Below are 24,679 nucleotides of genomic sequence, written 5' to 3'. Positions count from 1 at the left end.
TTTACAAAGACCTGTTTACAAAGATTTACTAATAATTTACCATCAGTGGCGACTGCTTCGCTGCTGCCCACCCTAATGCCCAATCCCAGGGGTTGTTGATTGGTCAACCCTGTCTGAATGAACATGACAGTGAGTAGTATAATCACCAAATTATCAATGTTGTCTCCTTGTTTGGCTACTAAAGGCCAGACAGCATCAGTCTTTGCACTAAATTATTTACCAACTTTGGCTCCAGTGGAAATTTCCAAACTTTGCACTTCTAAGCCTTAGTTGTAGAATACTGCTCTGTATTAATTCTGAATATAAAGCATTGTCTTTACTTCTGTGCTGTGTGGGAATAAAAAGCAGAAATGGGGGGGGGGGGGGAAGAACTTCAGACACTGACCACAGTTAATGGACCTTCAACTCTTTTCTTCTTCTAGACATTTTCACAGCTGCAGCACAAAGACAACACTGTTTTTGGACTGTGGGTGTATGACTCCCCCCCCCCCCCACCACCACCACCACCACCACACACACACACACACACACACAGACAAAAAAAACCCAGCAGACCGCTATCATGTCTGCTGTTCCTCATTTCAAGGTTTCAGTTGATGGAAGAAAAGCCACGATTTGTCTGGAAAGGTCATTCAAGGTAGACTGTGGTTTTAAACACAACCAAAATACTAAAAATACTGGAGGGAAAAAAGTACAGTTATAATATTTTATTAGGAAATGTTAAAGGTATATTTACTTACATAGATATAAATGGTAATTTCTAATTTTCTGGTTATAATATTCATTCTAGACTTTATAAACCATAATTTTGAAGGGTAGATATGGTACAAGGCCACAGCACAGCACACTATGATTCTTTTAAAAAAAAAGCTGAAGCTATTATAAAAAAGCAAATCCAGCAGAATTCAGGGTTGGATTTCAGTAAAGGTTTGCATCTTCCATAATTTGCACTTTCAACCTACAAGTAAAGATCAAGAAGCTTGGAAGAATATTATTAGTCTTCTCTGACAACTTTAATATTGTGAGTTATCAAAGTGGAGCAAATTTAACCTTTTCATACACACATACTTGGTTATGTTCATTAGCTCCTAGAAATATTTTATCAAACAAGTAGTCTCCATCACTGACAGTGTCCTTCTTCCATCTTTATGCATTTCTGTTTTGTGTGATTTGGAACATTTTAGTTTAAGTTAAAGATTGGCTGCTTTATTATACCACATAATCCCTCATCTACAATAGGTTATTCTTTGTTAGTACCTCCTCATGCTTATAAATATATAAACACAACTGCATGATGAATACCTTCAGAACCAGCTGGTATTTGCAGACAGAATCTCGCATTATTCATGTGCCATATGCTGTGCAAATCCTCCTTTCTTTTCTTTTACCTTTCTTTTAGGAAGAAACATGCTGTACTTTCCATCCTCACATTTGGTTTGTGGCATTTGACCTTAATAAAAACAATGAAACACACACTGAATGCAAAAGCAAATTTCCTGTTCTGCGAATAATCTCCTTGTCCCTCTATTTTGGTCTTGTCATTTACATATTGGGTTTTTTCACTTTTTTTTTTAATAGTTGATGCTATTTTATGTCATTTTGTTCCTTTATAGTAAAGATATTTCATTTGGCTGCATTGATCGTTGTGACAAAGACGCTTCCAAGTACCACGTCCACAAATGTACATTTGTCAGAAAAAACGGTCTACTTTTTGTGAAAGAAATAGAGCAATATTTTACGATGAAGATGTCGTCACAAATTAAAGAAAAAGCGAGCTCATTGCCGTCCTGTCGTTCTTTATTGCCCCCTTTCCTTCTCTGTTTCACAACACCTACTGCCTCTTTGATGTTCATACCTTGCTTTATACTGGCTCACAGTTTGATTTGACGGTAATAAAGGCTGTAAAAAAGAAAAATTGGCGCTTTGACGTTTCCGCTGTGTTGACGTCACGCGTGCGTAGCTCCTGCACGGCCAATAATAAGCGGGGTAGTTGGTGAGTGCAGTGTAACTCCCGGCTGGAGGGTGGAAGAGCACCGACCGAAGAAGGAACCGCGTGGTAGTCCTGTCACACAGCAGAAGGTCACTCAGGTTGGGTTGTGCTGGAGAGAAGGTGAGCTTTAAAAAAAAAAAAAGAAAGAAAGAAAGAAAAGAAACGATAACAATAAAAAATGAAGGCCTAGCTACACTATTTCAAGTCGAGCTGGGGAAGTGTTAAAGCTTATTGTAGCTAAAATAGATAAAAGTCGATGCAGATGGCACATGGCCAGCTGTCGCTTTCCTCAGAGTGCGATGTATTAAAATGTTTATATATCTCATATTCAGTTTACTGATGTGTCAAACTTCTGAGCAAATTTGCTAGCTCCGTATCCGAGCACGTGCACGTAGGTAGCCGGTCTCTTCGTGAACGCCACCTGCCACTTTGTCTCGCGAGCTACACGCTGCTGCTGCAGGGCGCCATAATGAAGCAGGCCGGTTGTCACGTTCAGCCAGCATTGCAGAGTATTGTCTCCCGTTCCGGTGTAAGCTAACGCCAGGTCCTCGTAACGACCCGTTCCTGTAACGTGGAGGTAACCGGGCCAGTGTCGAGCCTTCTCATTGACCTTGTCATACAAGCAACTGGCGGCTAAATATAAGATGATGCAGACGCACATGGTTGGAAGATTTTCAGGAACTTCTCAGATAATCTAACTCGCTGGTCTAAATAAAGGTGACAGTCAAATTGTCTCACATAAAACATGTGGAGCTGACTCTCGCTATGGATGAGTTGTCAGAGCAGCAGTGGGTGAACTTGACAGCCCTGTAGACTGCGAGCTGTCATTATCTTAATGGGTGCAGTTTTAATATAATACTTAAGACAATACTCTGTAGTACTGATTGTTATACAGGCATAGATGGCTAAATTGTGCAGTATCAGAGTATAACCCACAATAGTGAAAGTGAACAGGAAACGAAACTGTCCTGAAATGTAAGTGCAGCTCACGCAAGAGCATTGTCTCAACTTTGTTCAGTAAATTCAGGGGCATCCAGTGTCGCTCCTGATACTTTGAATTCAGAGTTTCCTGCTGTTTGAAAATACTTCTTTAAAAAAAAAAAAAAAAAAAAAAAAAGGATTTGCCTGCCCTGCTTTTCCCCCAGTGTGACTCTCACATGATTTGCTACTCCACAATAACTCCTATGCACCGCTGACCTCCTTGTCCTCTGCTATTCCCACTATTGTCTTTTTTTGGGGGGGGGGGGTCTTTAGCTAGAAAAGAAAAAAAGGCTATGTATATATGTTTAGCTAGAACCTGCTCATATTTCAACACATGCAGTCTAAACTATAAAGTGCATCATTTCATGTACATTGGTGAATGGTCAGGTGAGTTTTTCACATGCTGTGTGGTTTTTTTTTTTTTGTTTTTGTTTTTTTTTGTTTTTTTTGGTTTTTTTGTTTGTTTGTTTTTTTCCCAGCTAAGGTTAACTGTGCTTGGGTGAGGTTTCCACCTAATTGTGTGGTATTTGGATGTGTAATTAACATAGGGGGTGTAGTCTGTCTTCAGGAAGGAAAAAGTCTTGTCAGTAAGTAATTGGCTTGTCATGGAAGGAATACTTCTTGAATGCAAGTGCATTTGTGGTAATTACATTATTTTATGAACTAATTGTGCTTTAAGTAATGCTCCAGTACTAGATTACTATTGGGATTTTTTTTTTTTTGCTTTTGGAAGCTGAATACACATAAACAGACAAGTTGCATAAAGAGCCCTTCACACACACAAGGGCTTTAATTCCCATAATGACTGTTGTTATGCTTATGTCAGATTTAAGGTGGCAGTGGCTAGTAATTATGTGATGTCAGCATTTTAAAATGGTCGGTTAATCTGGTGAATGAGAGTAATTGGTTCAGTTATTGTGTAAAACATTGGTGTGTTCCAACCTTTTTGTCCTTCTTAATCACCCTCATCTTTACAACAGTTCTGTTCTTGTTGCCAGATTGTTCCTCATGATGAAGCAACAGTTAGCCCTTTTTTTTTTTTCTTCTTCCTTTTTTTTCTTTTTTTCAGACAAAGGGATTTGTTCAGTTCTGAACTCTGTACGAGGAAGTTGCATTTGTAGACCCAGACTGTACTCCACCTCTCTGACCCTGACAGTGACATTTCCTTATTTTGCAGGACTGTGCAGTCCTTGAAGGTTGAACTTGAGGCATACTCGATAAGGAGCTGTGTCTGACAGCTTGAATGTTTTTTGGGAAGATAATCTTGTAAAAAGAGACAAAGTGCAGTGTAGTATTTTGTGGAAAAACACAAAATAACTGGTGAGAGTGGCTCGCTGTTCCAGATCTTGTTTTAATAACCTTGACCATGGTTTCACGGGGGGCAAATATCTCCTGTTACAGCTTGGTGGTGGGAGGGGGGGGTGGACCATGCCTGCCAGTATCCTTCTCAGAAGGGTGGGGGACACACTCACTATCTCTTGGGCGCACACACACACATGTTCAAAAGCTTCTTCAATGGAGATACAGCTTGTGCCTTATTGCTATAGTTATGGTTCAGCAACTGATGTACAGAAGTGGACTTGTCCTGTGATGCAAAAATGCTTGTTTTAAGTAAAGTGCTGTTGAAATTGAACATATGAATTCTTGATTTCTATTTAATATTAATATCCATATGTTTCAAAGTCTCAAAGAGTAGCTAATCTGATTAAAGGATCGGCTTAGCTCAGAACCGGTATGCTTGGTATGTAAGGCTGTAGACACGGCTCTACCCACCTTAGAGATCAATTAGCTTTACACGGTAACTAATCCTTGCCTAGTTCTACTTTCTAAAGCTCACATCAGTCACACTTAAAGTTGTGCTGTCAAGCAGGCATTGAGCAAGAAAAATATAAGGCTGCTCATTTGTTGTCCTTTTTAGAGCTGATTTTACTGCTTTTCAGTGTGGTTCTGGTTTATTACCCTGAAGGTTGTACTAGTCGAGGTAGTCCTGCCAAGCCATGCTCTAAAGTTAGCTGTACTTCATAGTGCTGAGAATAGACAGTGTTTCCTGAACAACCTTACTGGGCAGGTTCCAACTTGCCTGTGCTCTCATTTGCTTTGTGGAAATATTAAGCTTTTTGTCTATTCTGTCTTGGAAGCTTGCCATCGAAGTCTATTAAGGTTGTTCTTCTGCTGCAAATTAGACCGAGCCTGCCCGCTCGCCTGTTTGTGTCCCCTTGGCATTTGCCCACACAGACCTTCCACACGCACTATCCAGTTAGAACATCTCGAGCTCCCATCTGTAGTTGCAAATCGGTCCTAAGGATAATTATAGGGTTTCTCCTGATAACCTATAACCTATAACCACTATTGTCTATTTTAGTTTTGACTTTGTATTTAGTGTTATTATTAAACACTTCCATACCATTACAGACTGCATCAACCCGCGAATGCACAATTTATTTGTATGCCAACTCTCGGAGCATGTGGATTTCAAGTCGGAGTCAACAAAACAATGTTTTCAGTGTTTTTAATCAGGCCAAAGTTCAATGACTGTGATAGCGGTTCAACCCTGTGATTCTAAACTTTCCACATAGTAAAATGATCCACTCCAGGGTTGATGAGACAAGATTTGAGATAGCTTGGTGTCTTTTTGTTCTTGAGGGCACAGCTATTGGAAGAGACGTTGAGCCATCAAAATATAGATTATATATATATTTTTTTATTTTTTTTTTAACATTTATTATTTGAATAAGCAAATCCCACAAAGGCCTGTTCTGATACAGGAAAAAATAATCTGTGCATACCTTTGAATACACAACAAGTGCTTAATGTTAAGCAATCAAAATGTGAGTATTCAAAATGTTTCTGTAATGTGGCCATAGCTTATCAACAAACATCTTTTGTGTAGCAGTGCTGATGGTTGGGAAATTTCCCCTGAAATTGTGATTGCAGTATGAATGTTGCAGCATTGTTTCACATTGTCTGCATGTGGTTCCTGTGAAGAGGAACTCCACTCCTTGGATTTTAAAACCGTTCAGTTACATTTTTGTCAGTTTTACCTTGTAAAGCATAGCAAGACAAAAAGCTATGCTTTCAGGTCCTCCTTTAACATGCTGCGATTTCCAGTATTTAAGATTGTATGCAGAGAACTTTTATTTCAAACCTTGTTGGCTTTGTTAAACTGACACCTTGCTTTGTTTGGCATATGATTTTGTGGGAAGCCAGTGGTTTTGCATTCAGTTGGAGTTTACAGGGGTCTCAGATGGTGTTTTGTGCTGGACACTAGCCTTTTGTGCCTGGAAACGGCACTGTTTTTCTAGTTAGTAAGATAGGAAGCCCTGTGGATGTTTAGACAAGAGGTGGGGATGTATTGTTTGGACAATACACAAGTAAAACGGTAACACAGTGGGAGCACTGTAAGGGAACTGAAATTGAAGCAAAAATAATTCAAGGCTCGCACTACGTGAAGAAGAGGGTTGGTTCGTCACCCTTTATAGATTCAGTTGTGGCTGCATTCACCTACTCTGCAATGTATAACTTACTTTTTTCTTCTTCCTTATCTTTTCAGAATTCTGAGACGCAACAATGGACCAAGCAAGGTCAACAATATCCAAGATTGTAAGTATAAGTGTAAACCCTACAATAACAGGCTTTACTTTAAGCTTTCATCCTAAACAGGACATCATCATTTCCACACCTGAAATGACTGTTATTGCAAAAATGAGAACTTGCATGACCAGAATTAGGTCTGTGCGATATGACCAAAATCTCATATCCCGATATAAGACATCTATCGTCCGATAACGATATAAATCACAAAAATTTAACATTTTCTGTAAATTCTGTGAATCTTGGGCAGCTGAAGTGTTTCCAGCTGGGCGTCGTGTACCTGGAGTCGAGTGTTTTAACCGATGCATGAAACGATACATTTTTAGACATAGGTTGTAACGGCCGCCGTTTTCTTTGTGAGTATTTATTACACAGCGTGCTGCGGGGAAAAGCCTGTTCTAACGTTTGAGTCTAAGGTTTATTTTTTAGCACCTGACGACTTTTTTTTTTTTTGCTGCTCATCCGTAAATACTCTGCATACTTTTTCACGTGATTCAGTTTATTTTGAAATCTTGAGCTTTATTGTGAAAGGTTTATGTGGAAAATAAACAAGCGGACACGCGATGGTTTTACCGTCGTTGCTGCTAACGACAGCGCATAAAAACAGGCGCTTGTCCGTCCGTAGTGTGGTTATATTAAATATAAGAGAAAGAGAGAACTTCAAGAAATTAATATAGCCACTACAGTGACCATCAAAACAACGAAAAAATAATGCCGTAAACAGTTTATTTTGCAACACCACGAAACAAACGATAGCGTAAAATGAAACAATAGATGTTTTCATATCGTCATCCGATATATATCGTTATATCGAACAGCCCTAACCAGAATGTAATTTTTATTCTATTTTGGGAACGAACACAGGAAGAACCTGATAAATACAGTTGTTACATATTCAGAAATGCATTTAATGTTAAATTGTTACATTGCATAATTAAATCAAATCAGAACAAAAACCTCTCACCTCTTGTAAGGTGGAGCCCAGATCCTGAAATCAAACCACTGCTGTTCTTTGGGAGTTACTGAAATCATTTATTGTGCTTACCCTAACTTTTTCTATTTCTGATAGTTTAATGGGGAGCCCCACTCCTACACACGATTCAACTTGACCCAGAATATGGAGGGTGACAACAGTCAGGTGGAGATGAAGCTGTCATCTGAAATAGATGAGGAGACTGGGGGAAATGGCGTCGGCGGCCGCCTGAATCACAACTCAAATCGCACACCCTATGTGGCTCAAAAGCTTGGACGTACACCCAAGAACCTCTGCTTTATAGCAGCCACAATCTTCCTCATCTTCATCATCGGTAAGAGAGAGAGGGGAAGGAAGAAGCTCTTTTTAATGTAGTGCACAATAACTTGAGTGGTTCTTTGGGGATCTGTCCCAGTGGATTGTGTGTTACTTGTGAAAAAGTGGAAGTTCACTGTTCGACAGCTATTTTAACATCATTTTCCTGTGGGGGTGGGGGGGCACTTACCATGTGTGTTTTTTATTTTTTGTTTGTTTTTGTTTTGTTTTTTTTATATCAGGAAAAACATGGCTTAGCTTTGAGCTGTCATCTGAGTAAGACACTTCAGTCAGGGTTTGGCTTGTGCCACTTAATTCAGTTGAGTCTGTTCCCGTCCCTTATCTGGAATCACTGCCACTTTCAGGCTATTTGATTGGCTACCTGGTCCATCGAAATAAGGATTTGGCTCCCACCTGTGCACCCTCTGCTTTCCGTTATGAAGATATCCCCCATGAGACCGGTGCTGCTCCCCTCATGGACTGGGATGATGTGAAAAAGCTTCTTGCTCAAAAACTGACTACATCCAGTATGGACGCTGTCCTTGGGTGAATAGAAGCTCCATACACTGCCGCACTGCACACATTTTGTTATGTGTATTGTTTTTTTTTTAACAATAAGTAACCCGTTTTTGTTTTCCCTGTCCCAGTCAGCTGAGCAGTAGCAACCACCGGGCTGGTTCTCCTGGTGATGAAGATCTGGGGAACAAGGTGCTCAAGAAGTTTAAGGAGTACGGCATGAAGACCTGGACTGATGAGCACTTTGTCAAGGTTCAGGACCCCCCAGCATCTGGATACAACAGAATAGTTTTCAAGAACGGGTCAGAGGAACGTCCAACAGGTTTCCTGTCCTACAGCGCCAGTGGAACAGCAAGGGTAATCAGAAGGCCAAATTATAAGTAGGAAAAATGTACAGTGACACTTGCAGTGACATTTCTGTTTCTGATGGTTCCAGGGTGCAGTGCTGTATGCCCGTTATGGAGAGGAAAAGGAGCTGAAGCAGTTAAAGGACATGAACATCGACATGAATGGCAGAGTGATGCTGGTCAGAGCTGGAAGGATCAGCTTTGCTGAGAAGGTGGGTGGTTTCAAAATAAGATGGAACATCATTTGAACAGGACTTTATTCCCTGGGGTCCTTGTCAATATTTGTAGATGTCGTCTGTTCTTAAGCTTCAATAGAATTCTATTAGAATTTTCCATATTCCTGCAAATTCCAAAAGAGGACACTTTTCAACAGTTTTAACACCTACATTTAGCAAAAACAAAACAAAACTTGTGTGTGTTTTTGTAACAGGTATATTCTCTACAGGTGAGACCTTCCAAACTGTATGATCTCTTAAGATTTGCAGATTTATACTCTTTGTCCTCCTCTCTTTCATCTGCCTCCTCCATCACTGCTTTCTCCTTTGCCTGCTCCATCTCTCCCCAACTCAATCAGAATCAATATACTTTAATCCCAGAAGAAATTATGTAAACAAAGCCTCACGCTTCCCCTTTTTAGCATGAAACATCATATTATATTGTGTGATTCATTCAAATGATTTTACTGTTGGTGAACTTAGCTTCCATTCCCTTGTTTCTCTGCTTATAGGTAGCCAATGCAGCCAAAGTGAACGCTTCTGCTGTGCTGATCTACCCAGACCCTGCTGATTACTCGATCGACGAGAGCAGTCCGCTCTTTGGACATGTGAGTGAAGACCGTTTTCACCCCTCAGGTGTAAATCACCTGGGAAAATACTTTAGATGAGTACACTGAAGGAAAGGGGAAGACTGATGCTTAAATATGAAATGAGAGGACAGATTTTTGACATATCGACAATACAAATGTTGTGAAGTGCATGCAAACCTAGCACTGTTCATAAGAGGAAGTAGTTGCGCTTCCTCTACCAGTGCAGTAATCTAAATGATAACCACAATAATAATAATAATGGGGTTCATGTGTTTAGTTTGATTAAAGCTACCTTTGAAAAGCGGTCATGATCCACTCAAAGCTCATCTTTCCATCTGTCTGTTTCCCACAGGTCCACATGGGCTCTGGGGATCCCTACACCCCAGGCTTCCCTTCCTTCAACCACACCCAGTTTCCACCTGTGCAGTCTTCAGGCCTGCCAAATATTTTGGCTCAGACTATCACAACAGGCATGGGATTGAACATTCTGAGGTAAGACACACACACTGAACTGGTATCAGAAAGATGGTTGAAGCTTGTAATAAACAGGGCATCAGTAAAGGGTTGATGTTTGTCTGCATCCCACAGGCAGCTCGGGGGTAGAGCTCAGCCAGATGGTTGGGAGAGCATCAACAGACTTGGAGATGAGAGCGATGTTATTACTGTGGAAGTCAACAATGTCCTTACTGAGAAAAGGATAAATAATGTCTTTGGGGTCATCAAAGGCTTTGTGGATGCAGGTACAGCAAAGATGATTAATGAGAGAGATCCTGTGGTCAGGAAATATGGAAACGATGTGAGTGATGAATGTCCTGTGACCGTCTGCAGATCGATACGTGGTCATTGGGGCCCAGAGGGATGCGTGGGGCCCCGGCTTTGCGGCATCAACCGTGGGCACCAGCGTCCTCGTTGAGCTGGCGCGTTCCATCTCTGACATGGTGGAGAACGGTGAGCACCTGTTGGCAGCTGATGTTGGGTTTTTAATTTCCAAATAAAATGTTCCTGGATGTACACATCATGTCAGATGCTGAGCAGCTAAAGAAGGTGCTGGCTTCATGAGTTTGATTAAATGTTTCCACTTTGATAGATGGATTCAAACCAAGGAGGAGCATCGTGTTTGCGAGCTGGAGTGCGGGAGAGTATGGGAGTGTTGGCGCCACCGAGTGGTTGGAGGTAAGAAGTGCATGGCAAAGGTTTAGATTAGCTGCATTTTTCTTTCACTCAATAAAAATAAATCTTACCATTGAACTTTTTTGTGATTTCCTTCATCTTTGGTGCTAAAAGAGGCCACCCAAATGCATGAGATATCAATGCAATGAGATATCAATGGAAAGCCCAGGATGTCTTCCATTTCTAATTTTATATTCTAAATTTATATTCTAATTTTTGCTTCAGAACTTTTGCACTGTCCACTTCCTGCTGTGACAAAACAAATTTCCCACGTGTGGGACTAATAAAGGTCATCTTATCTTATCATTTCGTACATCAGGACTTTTTAGGATGGCTCAAATAAGTCAAAAGATGTAGACCAAAAACTAATGCCCATTACAGAAGATGTAAATGAATAGGCTGGGTGTGAGTAGGATAATTATTAGTGATTGTGCTCTGTCTCATTCCTTTGTTGGATATTTCTTTGTTCCAGGGTTATTTGTCCTCTCTGAGCATGAAAGCATTCACCTACATCAACCTGGACGGCATTGTGACAGGTATTTACTGCCATGGATGCAGACTTATTGTACCCATGAAGCTGTTTAATGTCTAACTTTTACAAACACATGCAAAAAGCATCACTTATTTTTCAGGATAACTAAATATTAGTGGTCTTGTCATTTTAGGTCAGAATGGGTTTAAAGTAGCAGCCAGCCCGTTGCTGCACAGCCTGGTCCAAAACGCTCTGAAAGAGGTAACTCCACAGCTGATCTCTTCAGTAGAAATAATTCTGTTGGTCAGTTTTATTTGTAAAATAAAACAAGAGTTTAATCAAAGCATTTGTTTTCTTCTTAGGTGAACTATGACAAGGACAAGTCTCTTCTTTCTCAGTTTGGAAAGAACAACTGGGAGTCTACTATGTGAGTCTGTCTAATTAAAGATAACAAAGTATAGCCAGTGACGATTATCACAGCCTTCTTGTTTGATAGTAGGCTCTCATTCTCACGCTTCTGTTTTGCGTTTGATTTTGAAGTCTGGAGCCTCTGAGGATGGACAGTGCTGCGTATCCTTTCCTCGCCTTCTCCGGCATTCCCTCAGTCGCTTTCAGATTCCACTCTGGAAGTTCAGTAAGTGAATTCTTCTGTACTATAAGTTCTTAAATAGTTTCTGAACTCTTTTAACTCATGCCAACTTTGTAGATCTGAGAGTAATTCTTAAAACATCCCGTGTGCCTCCTCAGGACTACCCGTACTTTGGCACAACCCTGGACACCCAACAAAACCTGAACTCTATCACAGCCAGCCAGGTTCCTCAGCTGGCTGTGAGAGCGGGCCAGTTTGCAGGTCACATAGCGCTGAGGCTGGTCCATGACCACCTGCTGCAGATGGACCTGAAGAAGTACAACCAGCTCATACGCAGCCACGTGGTTCAGATTAATGTGAGGGTCAAGGCTGTTCAGAGGGTGAGTGTTCACCAGTGTCCTTGTAAATCAAGATAGTATTTACCTTGTTGAGAGCAGGGCTGCAGAAATCAGGAGCAACTTGACTGTTGTCGTGTTTTTCATCACTTGACCTAAAAATGATCAGTTTATTTTTTTAATGCCGTTTCTGTTTTGCCTGGTTACTCCTCATCGTAGAAGTCAACTGTGGTCAGGTCTTGAATATCCAGCTTACCAACTTGAGTTTGAGGGAGGAAAAGTCATCCCTGCATGTTTGTGTGCTTGCAGTTGCAGCCCCAGCTGTTGCCCAAAGCTCTGACAGTGCAGTGGTTGATCATGGCCTCTGGCTCCTACAGCCGTGCCTCTAGCGCGCTGGCAGCCGACATCCAGAACAGCGACCTGGAGGACATCGAGATGTGCCGCGTGATCAATGACCGCATCATGACGGTAAGGGGGGAAAAACTCAGCCCAGCAAGTTTAGTTGATTTCACAAGCTGCCACCTCTGCTCCTGATTAGCTGAAATTACAACTTTAGTGTTGGTTTAGCTACCTTTGGATCATATGTATTAAATGGGATACATCACATTTTAATCACAGTAAAGTGTAATAGTTGATGTAGGTAGTCTTTAGTTACTGCTGCCTGCTTTTCAAAGGACAGGGCTGTCCAATACATTTGTTGATAACGTTGGTTTTTATCCAGCTCGTTCATGATGTCCGTCTTCTTGCTATAGGTGGAAAGGAACTTCCTGTCACCCTACGTTTCTCCCAGAGACCGCCCCTTCCGTCACATCCTGCTGGGCTCCGGTCCCCACACCCTCAAAGCTCTGACCAGCCACCTCGACTCTTTGAAGACTGCCAACCCCGACGCCGACGCCGAGCTGTTCCGCAACCAGTTTGCCCAGGCGACCTGGACCATTCAGACCTGTGCCAACTCCCTAGCAGGGGACATCTGGTCTCTGGATAATGAAATCTAGAAATCCTTTGCCCTCCCATGTTCATGGTTTGGCCCTCTTAATACAACTGGCAGTGCTGTTGTGATTAATCACCACATTTTCAGCGGATATCTACAAAGTCATCATATCGTTTCCACGATGTTCATTTTCCTTTTATCTGAAATTCTCTTAAAGCCAAACATGTTGCAAAGTGGTTTGTAAGCCTTCCGCCTTAAAAGGACTAACCTCTAAGAATCTTGAATTTGAACATGTGGTATTTAGTTATCACAGTCTTAAATCCCTTGGTGCTAGTAATGACGACAAATGTTATGTGGAAGTACTACTTTAAATTGGTGTTACCTCTGAATGAGTTGGAGTTGGATTTTTCTTTACTTCCAGAACAGTATCAGGTCAGAATCACAGTAAAGACTGTGTTTGCCAGCTCAGATCTTTAGACCGTAGAAGCGCAGTATAATAACAATAAGCTAATGATTTTGTATTTGTTTACCACGAGGCAAACTGCTGGTATTTCTGCTGCTGCTGCGGCTTGGTGTTCAAACCTGAGCTGGTTTTTATTGGTAGCTAAAATATCTCATACTGTGCTGGATTCTGCTACACAACTCAGTCAGAAAATAGATTCAGGCATTCAGCTGCTGAAAGAAGTGCAGATTGATTTACAGCATGCAGCAGCAACAGTGCACACAGATTTGGAATAATCGGCTACTTTAAATGGGGGGGGGGGAGTCCTAATTATATGCAAGAATTGGGGGGGGGAAGTGATCTGAATCAAATAAGAAACACATTTCTTGGCATTGGAGCTAATCTGTGCAGACCTGTCAAAGCAGGGGAAAAGGTCCTCAACCATGTGGCACTGAAACGGAAACCGTATGTTTATTTATTGTGTTATTTATTTATCAGTGGCAGGGTTCACTATAAATAGTTTTTAATCACGTTTTATATAAAGTATAATTATCGGGGGCAGTGTCTTCCATAATTATGACAGTTATACTGTCGAAATGACAAAAGCAGCATCTGCTAAAAGAAGTGTACATGTGCACCGACAGCTGGTACACAGCAGTTTCTTTCCCCTCTCTCAACTGACACTGAACTGGTCTCTGAGCAATGCCAGCTCACACATCACACCTGACAATATTTACCCGTACCTGTCCTTTGGTGCATGTACACTTCTCATCTTGATGGCATTATCGGGAGCAGTGATTTCCATAATGTGAAAAACAGAAGGTAGTTTTTGCCTACCAGTGTGTGCCGTATCGGAGGCAGTGCCCTCCATATTTCACTGTAGGGGTGGATGTTTTTTATTATCGGGGACAGTGTTTCCCATAATGTGTATATACAGTACAAAGCTACACATCGCACATGTTTGCATCTTTGCAATCCCATCTGGCGTTCCATGCTAATTTCTTCAGCGTTCCTCTCTAGACAGGCAGGTTGGCACCCCGAGCACCTGATCACAGATCAGTGTCTGTGCCATTGGTGAGGCCAAGCAACCGATGTGCTTGTTTTTAGTGGGACAGTCTGTTTTGAAGCGAACGCTGGTCTGCTTTGGTCTTTTCTTTGTATATGGAAAGTGTCTTTGCTTTAAGGAAAGCACAAATGCGTAATGTGGTTACAACAGCGTGGTCCAGTATCTCCGTAATCAGCTCCCACCCTGTGTTATGGATTTAGTTTAATGAATTAAAGTTCATCGTACCTTCTCTTTTGATGAATTCACTGAGATTTCCTTGTGCCTCTTCTTTTTGTTTCTGAGCTGACGAATACTTGGATTGTTTAGTTTCATGTATCAGGGTTCAGTTTGTTGTTTTTCCTGTTTCTCTAAGAATCAAACTGGTGTTAAAGCAGAGTTGCTAGACAGAAAACAAATGGATGTGAGTCCATTTCAAATGACTGAAAGCAGGATTCTGTCCAAAACCCATCTGACTGATTGTAGTTCACCACACTTGTTAACATGATACATTAACCATTCGTCATTTGAGTGATTTTTACCTTAATCCTGTTGGTTTATAATGGGGCAAGTTCTGGAAATTGCAACTCCATTTTCAGCACTGGCTTGTAAGAATTAGCAGATGAGTTTTGGGTCAAAGGGGAAAAGTGTAACCCTTGTTAAAGAATGTTTGAAAATGGTCGATTATTATTGTGCGTGGTTTTCTTTTTTTGTTCTTTTTCCTTTCTCTCAAACTGTGCGCACATTTGCTTAGCTTTATTTCAATTGTTTTGTTTTGTTGCTGCAATAAACAATCACAGCTATTGGAGTCTTAGTTTCATTATTCATTCTCAATAACATGGACACTTTGTATCTTGTTTGTTAGGCTACTAATAAAACTCTAAAATTTGGCACTGTATTGTACGTTAGCTTATTGCTTTAGTTCTTAAAAAAACAAAACTACCGATGACCTTTTTCATTCTTCGGTGCCTCGCTTAATGGTGCTGGTGATCATGGTTCTCATGGTCATCTGGCGTCCTCTTCAGTCTCTAACTGCCCCAATGAGGGTTTCTCTCGTCTTATCAGCAGAGGTGGGTAGTAACTAATTACATTTACTTTTTGGAAAAGAATTACTTTCAGGAGTAGTTTTACTTGAGTAATATTATTATGAAGTATCACTACTCTTACTTGAGAAACAATTCTGGCTATTCTACTCAGTGTGAATAACTTCAGTAAATGAATAATAAACACGTTTTAACCAAAAATGCACGAAACACAAACCTACAGTTTATGTTGAAATGAGACTTCTTGTTTGTACATAAGGTTTGTTGTTTTAATATTATTCTATCTGCTGAGCCTGTTGTGCCATTTGGAGAGGCAAAGCAGCACCATATACTTATATTACCTTCTGTAAATATTAGTTTAATAATGATTTGGAAAAGTGTTTCTTAGATTTATTATTTTGTAATCATGTTATTTATATATAGTATTTCTTTTTCTGTCTTTAGTGCAAATTTTGGTATTTTAAACGTTCTTGTCTGTCTGATTATCTCATTTTTAAACATTAAATCAGATGTTATGATCAGTTACTCAATACTCAAGTAGACTTTTTTTAATAAATACTTTTTTACTCTTACATGAGTAATTTCTTGGATGGCTACTTTTTACTTTTACTTGAGTAAAACTATATTAAGGTAGTGCTACTTTTACTTGAGTACAATTTTTGGCTGCTCTACCCACCTCTGATTATCAGCAAAGGCTCTACTTTTGGCTCTGTATGATGTCACTGAGAGCAGCTGTCCAGAATATGGTCAGCTTAGCTACACGGCAGCCCCACCACCAGCTGTTAAACCTTTTTGTCTGTAAGTAGCAGCCAATCAGTTGGTATAAAGCCTGCCTGTGCATTGTGCTGACCCCAGGCCACGTGTGACACTTTGGTTGTTCCTTACCCTTTTATTAAAGAAGTGTACCAACTCACTATTTTTTTGTAAAAAAAATTTCCATTTTATTTTTATTTACTTTTTTTTAAGGGAAATCCCAGCAAAACTTTGTAGCTTCATTTTTTTAAGGTAACTGCTTTTGGTGATTGACCTACCTACTTGTGTGCCAGCCAATACACAACTTGCATGAAAAACAACAGAGATGCAGTAAGCAGAGTTTGAACAAAAAACAGACTTTATGCATTAATTTACTCAAGTCTACGTCCCAGGACAGAGCTGGATAAAATTACCAAAAACTGCAGCCCATTCTCTGATTAGGAGTTTATCAGTTTGGTGGCCTCAAATGTCCTGAGGGAAAAAAAAGCATTTGAGAATGTACCTAGTACCATTGAAGACGGTTAGGGCTGAAGAAAAAAACTTATTTTCTTTTCACAATTCTGAAAACAAAACGTCAGAATTCTGACACTAATCTTACAATTCTGACATTTCTTGGCATTTTTGACAGCTTTCAGAATCACTGAGAAAAAAAGGGAGTGGTCCTAATCCTTGACCTTTCCAGGGTGTAACCTGCCTCTCACCCGATGACGGCTGTGATAGGCTCCAGCCCCCTGCGACCCTGAATTGGATAAGCAGAAGAAAATGGTCCGTCTTTTAAAATGCATGTACAGCCATTACAAGCATACAGACTAATTTCACTTTAGGTCAAGTTTACACCATTACAGTGTTACCCAGTCAGTATCACATCACTTTGTTGTTGAATTTCAAATTAAAAGTCTGCTGAAATGAATAAGTGCAGTTTTTTTCTTCACATTCAGAACGCCATTATAAGGGAACCTCGTGTTTCCACGGACTCATTTCACTTTAGATCAACAGCACACACCCTCACCATCTTACTCGTTCAATATTAAGTCAATCTGGTTTTTAATTTTACTTTAAGTGAAAAGTATACAGCTTCACAGTGTTAGTCAATTAATATCAAATTATTTCAAAAATAATAGCAGTTTGAAATCACTTTTTTTTTACCTGAAATTCTGAATGCCATTATATCCAAATTTAATCCCTGCACAGCAGTTATCTGATTTATATTTCTTACTTTGTTACGCTCTCGCTAGATCCTTATTCTACATGGAAACGACACCAGCATCCTTCCCTCTATGGTTCAGCTTTTGCAGTCATACCGCAAATCATTGTGAGCAGGGAGACAATGTCAGGGTTTCAATTAAGTTCACTGAGACAAAGTCTACAAATGAACAAAAACACTTTACTGGTAGTTCTGTTGTTTGCTGGGTAATTTCCCCTGAATGTGTATTTTAGCCCATCTTGTTTAGATTCCTGGCCAATTTTAGTCACACGCAGTGTCTGATAACTATTAATCTACAGTTAAACTTTGTGCTGACTAAGGAGATGAAAAACCTGAAAGGCAAGTTTCATTTTGGTAAAAACTGAAATGGAACTTGTTGCAATTCTGGAGAACAGAAGGAGTAAAAAGGTTCTTCCCTGCTCACCACCTCCTCTTTTAATAAACAACAAAACCAGGAAGTAGATCCCCACTTTCTTTTTGTTTGTCCCCAAAGACGGTGACCATCCACCTTTTCAGGCTCTCGGGAATCTCAAATAGTAAGTTCAGTTTATTAACTCTTGAGGAGACTGTTTGACAAATTGTTGATATGGTGATGTTTTATATCAAATTGAATTGAATTGAATTATTTTTCTGCTTTATTTTCACTATTTAAGCAAATATTTATTTATTTTTTTGCTGGTTTTCTCATACATCATTATCTATGATGTGCTTTGAGCACACAGGAAATATATGCAGGTTAAGAGACAAGTTACCTCAAGAAAAGGACTGAGAAGGTGAAAGAAGGGCTAGAAAGAGTAGATGATTGTGAAAGTGAAAGGAGGCAGCTTTCCTGTGTTCATAATTTTTGACAGCTTGTCATCTGATTTTAAAACAGCACCTGCAATTGGCACATTTAAATGATGAGTTATTTATTAGAGGCATGTTTATGAAGAAGGAAAATGACATTTTTCACAGCGTGGGAAATCACAAGCTGGTCTTAATACTAATGACTAAACTGGTAGAGCTGTTAGATATGGTTTATAAACCCTTTATTTCAAATATGCCTGACAGAAAAGAAAAGATTGTGTCCCAGATCCTGATGTCATGGCTCCCATCAACAAACCATTCATGTCGTTTGGAAAATACAGAAGTGATATTTTCTGATTACCATGATTTTTTGGTTTTTGTCAGTTTAACAGTGAACCACACTTCTACACATGATTCGACTTACCCAGAATATGGAAGGTGACACGGGCCATGTGGAGATTATACAGTCATCTGACATAAATGAGCCGTTTGGGGTTGGAAATCACCTCAATCGCAAGTCAAGCCGCAAACCAGACGTCCATCAAAAATGTGGATGTACACCCAAGGTCCTCTGCTTCACAGCAGCTGTTATCATCCTCGTCTTCATCTTCGGTAAGAGAGCAAGTTGAAAGAGGAAGCTGTGGTTTTGTGTAGTGTTGGGGGGGGGGGGGGGGGGGGCACTTATCATGTGTCATTTTATCAGGAAAAACATGGCTTAGCTTTGAGCTGTCATCTGAGTAAGACACTTCAGTCAGGGTTTGGCTTGTGCCACTTAATTCAGTTGAGTCTGTTCCCATCCCTTATCTGGAATCACTGCCACTTTCAGGCTATTTGATTGGCTACCTGGTCCATCGAAATAAGGATTTGGCTCCCACCTGTGCACCCTCTGCTTTCCGTTATGAAGATATTCCCCATGAGACCGGTGCTGCTCCCCTCATGGACTGGGATGATGTGAAAAAGCTTCTTGCTCAAAAACTGACTACATCCAGTATGGACGCTGTCCTTGGGTGAATAGAAGCTCCATACACTGCAGCACTGCACACATTTTGTTATGTGTATTGTAATTTTAACAATAAGTAACCTGTTTTTGTTTTCCCTGTCACAGTCAGCTGAGCAGTAGCAACCACCGGGCTGGTTCTCCTGGTGATGAAGATCTGGGGAACAAGGTGCTCAAGAAGTTTAAGGAGTACGGCATGAAGACCTGGACTGATGAGCACTTTGTCAAGGTTCAGGACCCCCCAGCATCTGGATACAACAGAATAGTTTTCAAGAACGGGTCAGAGGAACGTCCAACAGGTTTCCTGTCCTACAGCGCCAGTGGAACAGCAAGGGTAATCAGAAGGCTAAATTATAAGTAGGAAAAATGTACAGTGACACTTGCAGTGACATTTCTGTTTCTGATGGTTCCAGGGTGCAGTGCTGTATGCCCGTTATGGAGAGGAAAAGGACCTGAAGCAGTTAAAGGACATGAACATCGACATGAATGGCAGAGTGATGCTGGTCAGAGCTGGAAGGATCAGCTTTGCTGAGAAGGTGGGTGGTTTCAAAATAAGATGAAACATCATTTGAACAGGACTTTATTCCCTGGGGTCCTTGTCAATATTTGTAGATGTCGTCTGTTCTTAAGCTTCAATAGAATTCTATTAGAATTTTCCATATTCCTGAGAATTCCAAAAAAAGGAGAATTTTCAACAATTTTAACACCTACATTTTACTGTTGGTGAACTTAGCTTCCATTCCCTTGTTTCTCTGCTTATAGGTAGCCAATGCAGCCAAAGTGAACGCCTCTGCTGTGCTGATCTACCCAGACCCTGCTGATTACTCGATCGGCGAGAGCAGTCCGCTCTTTGGACATGTGAGTGAAGACCGTTTTCACCCCTCAGGTGTAAATCACCTGGGAAAATACTTTAGATGAGTACACTGAAGGAAAGGGGAAGACTGATGCTTAAATATGAAATGAGAGGACAGATGTTTGACATGTCGACAATACACATGTTGTGAAGTGCATGCAAACCTAGCACTGTTCATAAGAGGAAGTACTTGCGCTTCCTCTACCAGTGCAGTAACCTAAATGATAACCACAATAATAATAATGGGGTTCATGTGTTTAGTTTGATTAAAGCTACCTTTGAAAAGATGTCATGATCCACTCAAAGCTCATCTTTCCATCTGTCTGTTTCCCACAGGTGCACATGGGCTCTGGGGATCCCTACACCCCAGGCTTCCCCTCCTTCAACTACACCCAGTTTCCACCTGTGCAGTCTTCAGGCCTGCCAAATATTTTGGCTCAGACTATCACAACAGGCATGGGAACCAAAATTCTGAGGTAAGACTCACACACACTGAACTGGTATCAGAAAGATGGTTGAAGCTTGTAATAAACAGGGCATCAATAAAGGGTTGATGTTTGTCTGCATCCCACAGGCAGCTCGGGGGTAGAGCTCAGCCAGATGGTTGGGAGAGCATCAACAGACTTGGAGATGAGAGCGATGTTATTACTGTGGAAGTCAACAATGTCCTTACTGAGAAAAGGATAAATAATGTCTTTGGGGTCATCAAAGGCTTTGTGGATGCAGGTACAGCAAAGATGATTAATGAGAGCGATCCTGTGGTCAGGAAATATGGAAACGATGTGAGTGATGAATGTCCTGTGACCGTCTGCAGATCGATACGTGGTCATTGGGGCCCAGAGGGATGCGTGGGGCCCGGGCTTTGCGGCATCAACCGTGGGCACCAGCGTCCTCGTTGAGCTGGCGCGGTCCATCTCTGACATGGTGGAGAACGGTGAGCACCTGTTGGCAGCTGATGTTGGGTTTTTAATTCCCAAATAAAATGTTCCTGGATGTACACATCATGTCAGATGCTGAGCAGCTAAAGAAGGTGCTGGCTTCATGAGTTTGATTAAATGTTTCCACTTTGATAGATGGATTCAAACCGAGGAGGAGCATCGTGTTTGCGAGCTGGAGCGCGGGAGAGTATGGGAGTGTTGGCGCCACCGAGTGGTTGGAGGTAAGAAGTGCATGGCAAAGGTTTAGATTAGCTGCATTTTTCTTTCACTCAATAAAAATAAATCTTACCATTAAACTTTTTTGTGATTTCCTCAATCTTTGGTGCTAAAAGAGGCCACCCAAATGCATGAGATATCAATGCAATGAGATATCAATGGAAAGCCCAGGATGTCTTCCATTTCTAATTTTATATTCTAAATTTATATTCTAATTTTTGCTTCAGAACTTTTGCACTGTCCACTTCCTGCTGTGACAAAACAAATTTCCCACATGTGGGACTAATAAAGGTCATCTTATCTTATCTTATCATTTCGTACATCAGGACTTTTTAGGATGGCTCAAATAAGTCAAAAGATGTAGACCAAAAACTAATGCCCATTACAGATGTAAATGAATAGGCTGGTTCTGAGGAGGATAATTATTAGTGATTGTGCTCTGTCTCATTCCTTTGTTGGATATTTCTTTGTTCCAGGGTTATTTGTCCTCTCTGAGCATGAAAGCATTCACCTACATCAACCTGGACGGCATTGTGACAGGTATTTACTGCCATGGATGCAGACTTCTTGTACCCATGAAGCTGTTTAATGTCTAACTTGTACATACACATGCAAAAAGCATCACTTATTTTTCAGGATAACTAAATATTAGTGGTCTTGTCATTTTAGGTCAGAATGGGTTTAAAGTAGCAGCCAGCCCGTTGCTGCACAGCCTGGTCCAAAACGCTCTGAAAGAGGTAACTCCACAGCTGATCTCTTCAGTAGAAATAATTCTGTTGGTCAGTTTTATTTGTAAAATAAAACAAGAGTTTAATCAAAGCATTTGTTTTCTTCTTAGGTGAACTATGACAAGGACAAGTCTCTTCTTTCTCAGTTTGGAAAGAACAACTGGGAGTCTACTATGTGAGTCTGTCTAATTAAAGATAACAAAGTATAGCCAGTGACGATTATCACAGCCTTCTTGTTTGATAGTAGGCTGTCATTCTCACGCTTCTGTTTTGCGTTTGATTTTGAAGTCTGGAGCCTCTGAGGATGGACAGTGCTGCGTATCCTTTCCTCGCCTTCTCCGGCATTCCCTCAGTCGCTTTCAGATTCCACTCTGGAAGTTCAGTAAGTGAATTCTTCTGTACTACAAGTTCTTAAATAGTTTCTGAACTCTTTTAACTCATGCCAACTTTGTAGATCTGAGAGTAATTCTTAAAACATCCCGTGTGCCTCCTCAGGACTACCCGTACTTTGGCACAACCCTGGACACCCAACAAAACCTGAACTCTATCACAGCCAGCCAGGTTCCTCAGCTGGCTGTGAGAGCGGGCCAGTTTGCAGGTCACATAGCGCTGAGGCTGGTCCATGACCACCTGCTGCAGATGGACCTGAAGAAGTACAACCAGCTCATACGCAGCCACGTGGTTCAGATTAATGCGAGGGTCAAGAATGTTCAGAGGGTGAGTGTTCACCAGTGTCCTTGTAAATCAAGATAGTATTTACCTTGTTGAGAGCAGGGCTGCAGAAATCAGGAGCAACTTGACTGTTGTCGTGTTTTTCATCACTTGACCTAAAAATGATCAGTTTATTTTTTTTAATGCCGTTTCTGTTTTGCCTGGTTACTCCTCATCGTAGAAGTCAACTGTGGTCAGGTCTTGAATGTCCAGCTTACCAACTTGAGTTTGAGGGAGGAAAAGTCATCCCTGCATGTTTGTGTCATTGCAGTTGCAGCCCCAGCTGTTGCCCAAAGCTCTGACAGTGCAGTGGTTGATCATGGCCTCTGGCTCCTACAGCCGTGCCTCTAGCGCGCTGGCAGCCGACATCCAGAACAGCGACCTGGAGGACATCGAGATGTGCCGCGTGATCAATGACCGCATCATGACGGTAAAGGGGAAAAAACTCAGCCCAGCAAGTTTAGTTGATTTCACAAGCTGCCACCTCTGCTCCTGATTAGCTGAAATTACAACTTTAGTGTTGGTTTAGCTACCTTTGGATCATATATATTAAATGGGATACATCACTTTTTAATCACAGTAAAGTGTAATAGTTGATGTAGGTAGTCTTCGGTTGCTGCTGCCTGCTTTTCAAAGGACAGGGCTGTCCAATACATTTGTTGATAACGTTGGTTTTTATCCAGCGCCTTCATGATGTCCGTCTTCTTGCTATAGGTGGAAAGGAACTTCCTGTCACCCTACGTTTCTCCCAGAGACAGCCCCTTCCGTCACATCCTGCTGGGCTCCGGTCCCCACACCCTCAAAGCTCTGACCAGCCACCTCGACTCTTTGAAGACTGCCAACCCCGACGCCGATGCCGAGCTGTTCCGCAACCAGTTTGCCCAGGCGACCTGGACCATTCAGACCTGTGCCAACTCCCTAGCAGGGGACATCTGGTCTCTGGATAATGAAATCTAGAAAAGTCCTGTGCCCTCCCTTGTTCATGGTTTGGCCCTCTTAATACAACTGGCAGTGCTGTTGTGATTAATCACCACATTTTCAGCGGATATCTACAAAGTCATCATATCGTTTCCACGATGTTCATTTGTGAAAAGCGCAGCATGATGACAATAAGCCAATGACTTTGTATAGTTTACCATGAGGCAAACTGCTGGGTTTTTTTTCTACTACTGCTGCTGCGGCCTGGTTTTTAAACCTGGGCTGTTTTTTTATCACTAGCTAAAATATCTCATACTGTGCTAGATATAGAAATTTCAAATTGATTTGTACAGAAGCACCAGTGCATAAAGATTTGGAATAATCAGCTGCATTTAAAAACAAAAGGTAAAGCCTTGATTATATGCAAGAATTTAATAAAGTGATTTGAATCAAATATGAAACACATTTCCTGGCATTGGAGCTAATCTGTGCAGACCTGTCAAAGCAGGGGAAAAGGTCCTCAACCATGTGGCACTGAAACGGAAACCATGTGTTTATTTATTGAGTTATTTATTTATCAGTGGCAGGGTTCACTATAAATAGTTTTTAATCACCTTTCATATAAAAGTATAATTATCAGGAGCAGTGATTTCCAAAATGTTAAAAACAGAACGCAGTTTTTTTAATATTATGGGGATAGTGTTTCCCATAATGTGTACTTTCAGTACAAAACTTTCTATTTTCGCATACACGCAATGCGCCTATTCAACTGAATTACTTGATTGGATGAGTCACATCACGTGGGATGGCTTACAACGTACGCGATTGACCCGTTCCTGTGTACGCACGTCGAGTACCGTAAATACAAACGAAAAAACTGCGTACATCAGAAATAGCCTTACCGTAAGTACGTGGAAAGCTGCGCAGAGTAAAATATAAACGGTCTGGTTCCACACAGAACTTCATCTGGGTCCCGATCCGGACCGCGGTCCACCCATTGTCTACTCATGGGTTAGAATAAACAATGTAAACA

The 24,679-nt window shown here is 41.1% G+C and overlaps 2 protein-coding genes and 1 long non-coding RNA gene across 3 annotated transcripts; 2 read left to right on the top strand and 1 right to left on the bottom strand.

The window, feature by feature from the left end:
* Window positions 1-1,953: 1,953 nt before the first annotated feature.
* On the top strand, window positions 1,954-15,302 carry LOC102081239 (transferrin receptor protein 1). Its single transcript, XM_019347438.2, has 18 exons — window positions 1,954-2,110; window positions 6,522-6,571; window positions 7,632-7,869; window positions 8,216-8,396; window positions 8,498-8,723; window positions 8,803-8,925; window positions 9,441-9,536; window positions 9,871-10,010; window positions 10,107-10,258; window positions 10,347-10,466; window positions 10,606-10,691; window positions 11,161-11,224; window positions 11,354-11,421; window positions 11,523-11,587; window positions 11,701-11,794; window positions 11,908-12,129; window positions 12,394-12,552; window positions 12,837-15,302. The coding sequence occupies exons 2-18, from the start codon at window positions 6,539-6,541 to the stop codon at window positions 13,077-13,079; spliced, it is 2,310 nt and encodes a 769-aa protein (XP_019202983.1). The 5' UTR covers window positions 1,954-2,110; window positions 6,522-6,538; the 3' UTR covers window positions 13,080-15,302.
* Window positions 14,695-18,791, bottom strand: LOC102075791 (uncharacterized). Its single transcript, XR_266907.4, has 2 exons — window positions 18,710-18,791; window positions 14,695-17,034 (listed from the first exon to the last, which is right to left on the bottom strand). It is a non-coding gene; the product is annotated as an uncharacterized LOC102075791 (long non-coding RNA).
* On the top strand, window positions 18,702-24,378 carry LOC109195420 (transferrin receptor protein 1). Its single transcript, XM_019347440.2, has 16 exons — window positions 18,702-18,897; window positions 19,112-19,292; window positions 19,391-19,616; window positions 19,696-19,818; window positions 20,045-20,140; window positions 20,472-20,611; window positions 20,710-20,861; window positions 20,950-21,069; window positions 21,209-21,294; window positions 21,766-21,829; window positions 21,959-22,026; window positions 22,128-22,192; window positions 22,306-22,399; window positions 22,513-22,734; window positions 23,000-23,158; window positions 23,443-24,378. The coding sequence occupies exons 1-16, from the start codon at window positions 18,717-18,719 to the stop codon at window positions 23,683-23,685; spliced, it is 2,220 nt and encodes a 739-aa protein (XP_019202985.1). The 5' UTR covers window positions 18,702-18,716; the 3' UTR covers window positions 23,686-24,378.
* Window positions 24,379-24,679: the final 301 nt, after the last annotated feature.

The sequence above is a fragment of the Oreochromis niloticus genome, linkage group LG18 (assembly GCF_001858045.2).
Source record: "Oreochromis niloticus isolate F11D_XX linkage group LG18, O_niloticus_UMD_NMBU, whole genome shotgun sequence".
Lineage (NCBI taxonomy): Eukaryota > Metazoa > Chordata > Actinopteri > Cichliformes > Cichlidae > Oreochromis > Oreochromis niloticus.
Note: the sequence above shows the minus strand (reverse complement) of the source record. Positions and strands in the feature narration are given on the sequence as shown.

Bases quoted from the DNA above. Each gene is read 5' to 3' on its own strand.
- LOC102081239 (XM_019347438.2), top strand. From the start codon at position 6,539: ATGGACCAAGCAAGGTCAACAATATCCAAGATT. The intron at 10,259-10,346 runs GTACAGCAAAGA...GACCGTCTGCAG, and splicing joins CAAAGGCTTTGTGGATGCAG to ATCGATACGTGGTCATTGGG. The intron at 12,130-12,393 runs GTGAGTGTTCAC...GTGTGCTTGCAG, and splicing joins GGGTCAAGGCTGTTCAGAGG to TTGCAGCCCCAGCTGTTGCC.
- LOC109195420 (XM_019347440.2), top strand. From the start codon at position 18,717: ATGGAAGGTGACACGGGCCATGTGGAGATTATACAGTCATCTGACATA. The intron at 20,141-20,471 runs GTGAGTGAAGAC...TGTTTCCCACAG, and splicing joins GCAGTCCGCTCTTTGGACAT to GTGCACATGGGCTCTGGGGA. The intron at 23,159-23,442 runs GTAAAGGGGAAA...TTCTTGCTATAG, and splicing joins TCAATGACCGCATCATGACG to GTGGAAAGGAACTTCCTGTC.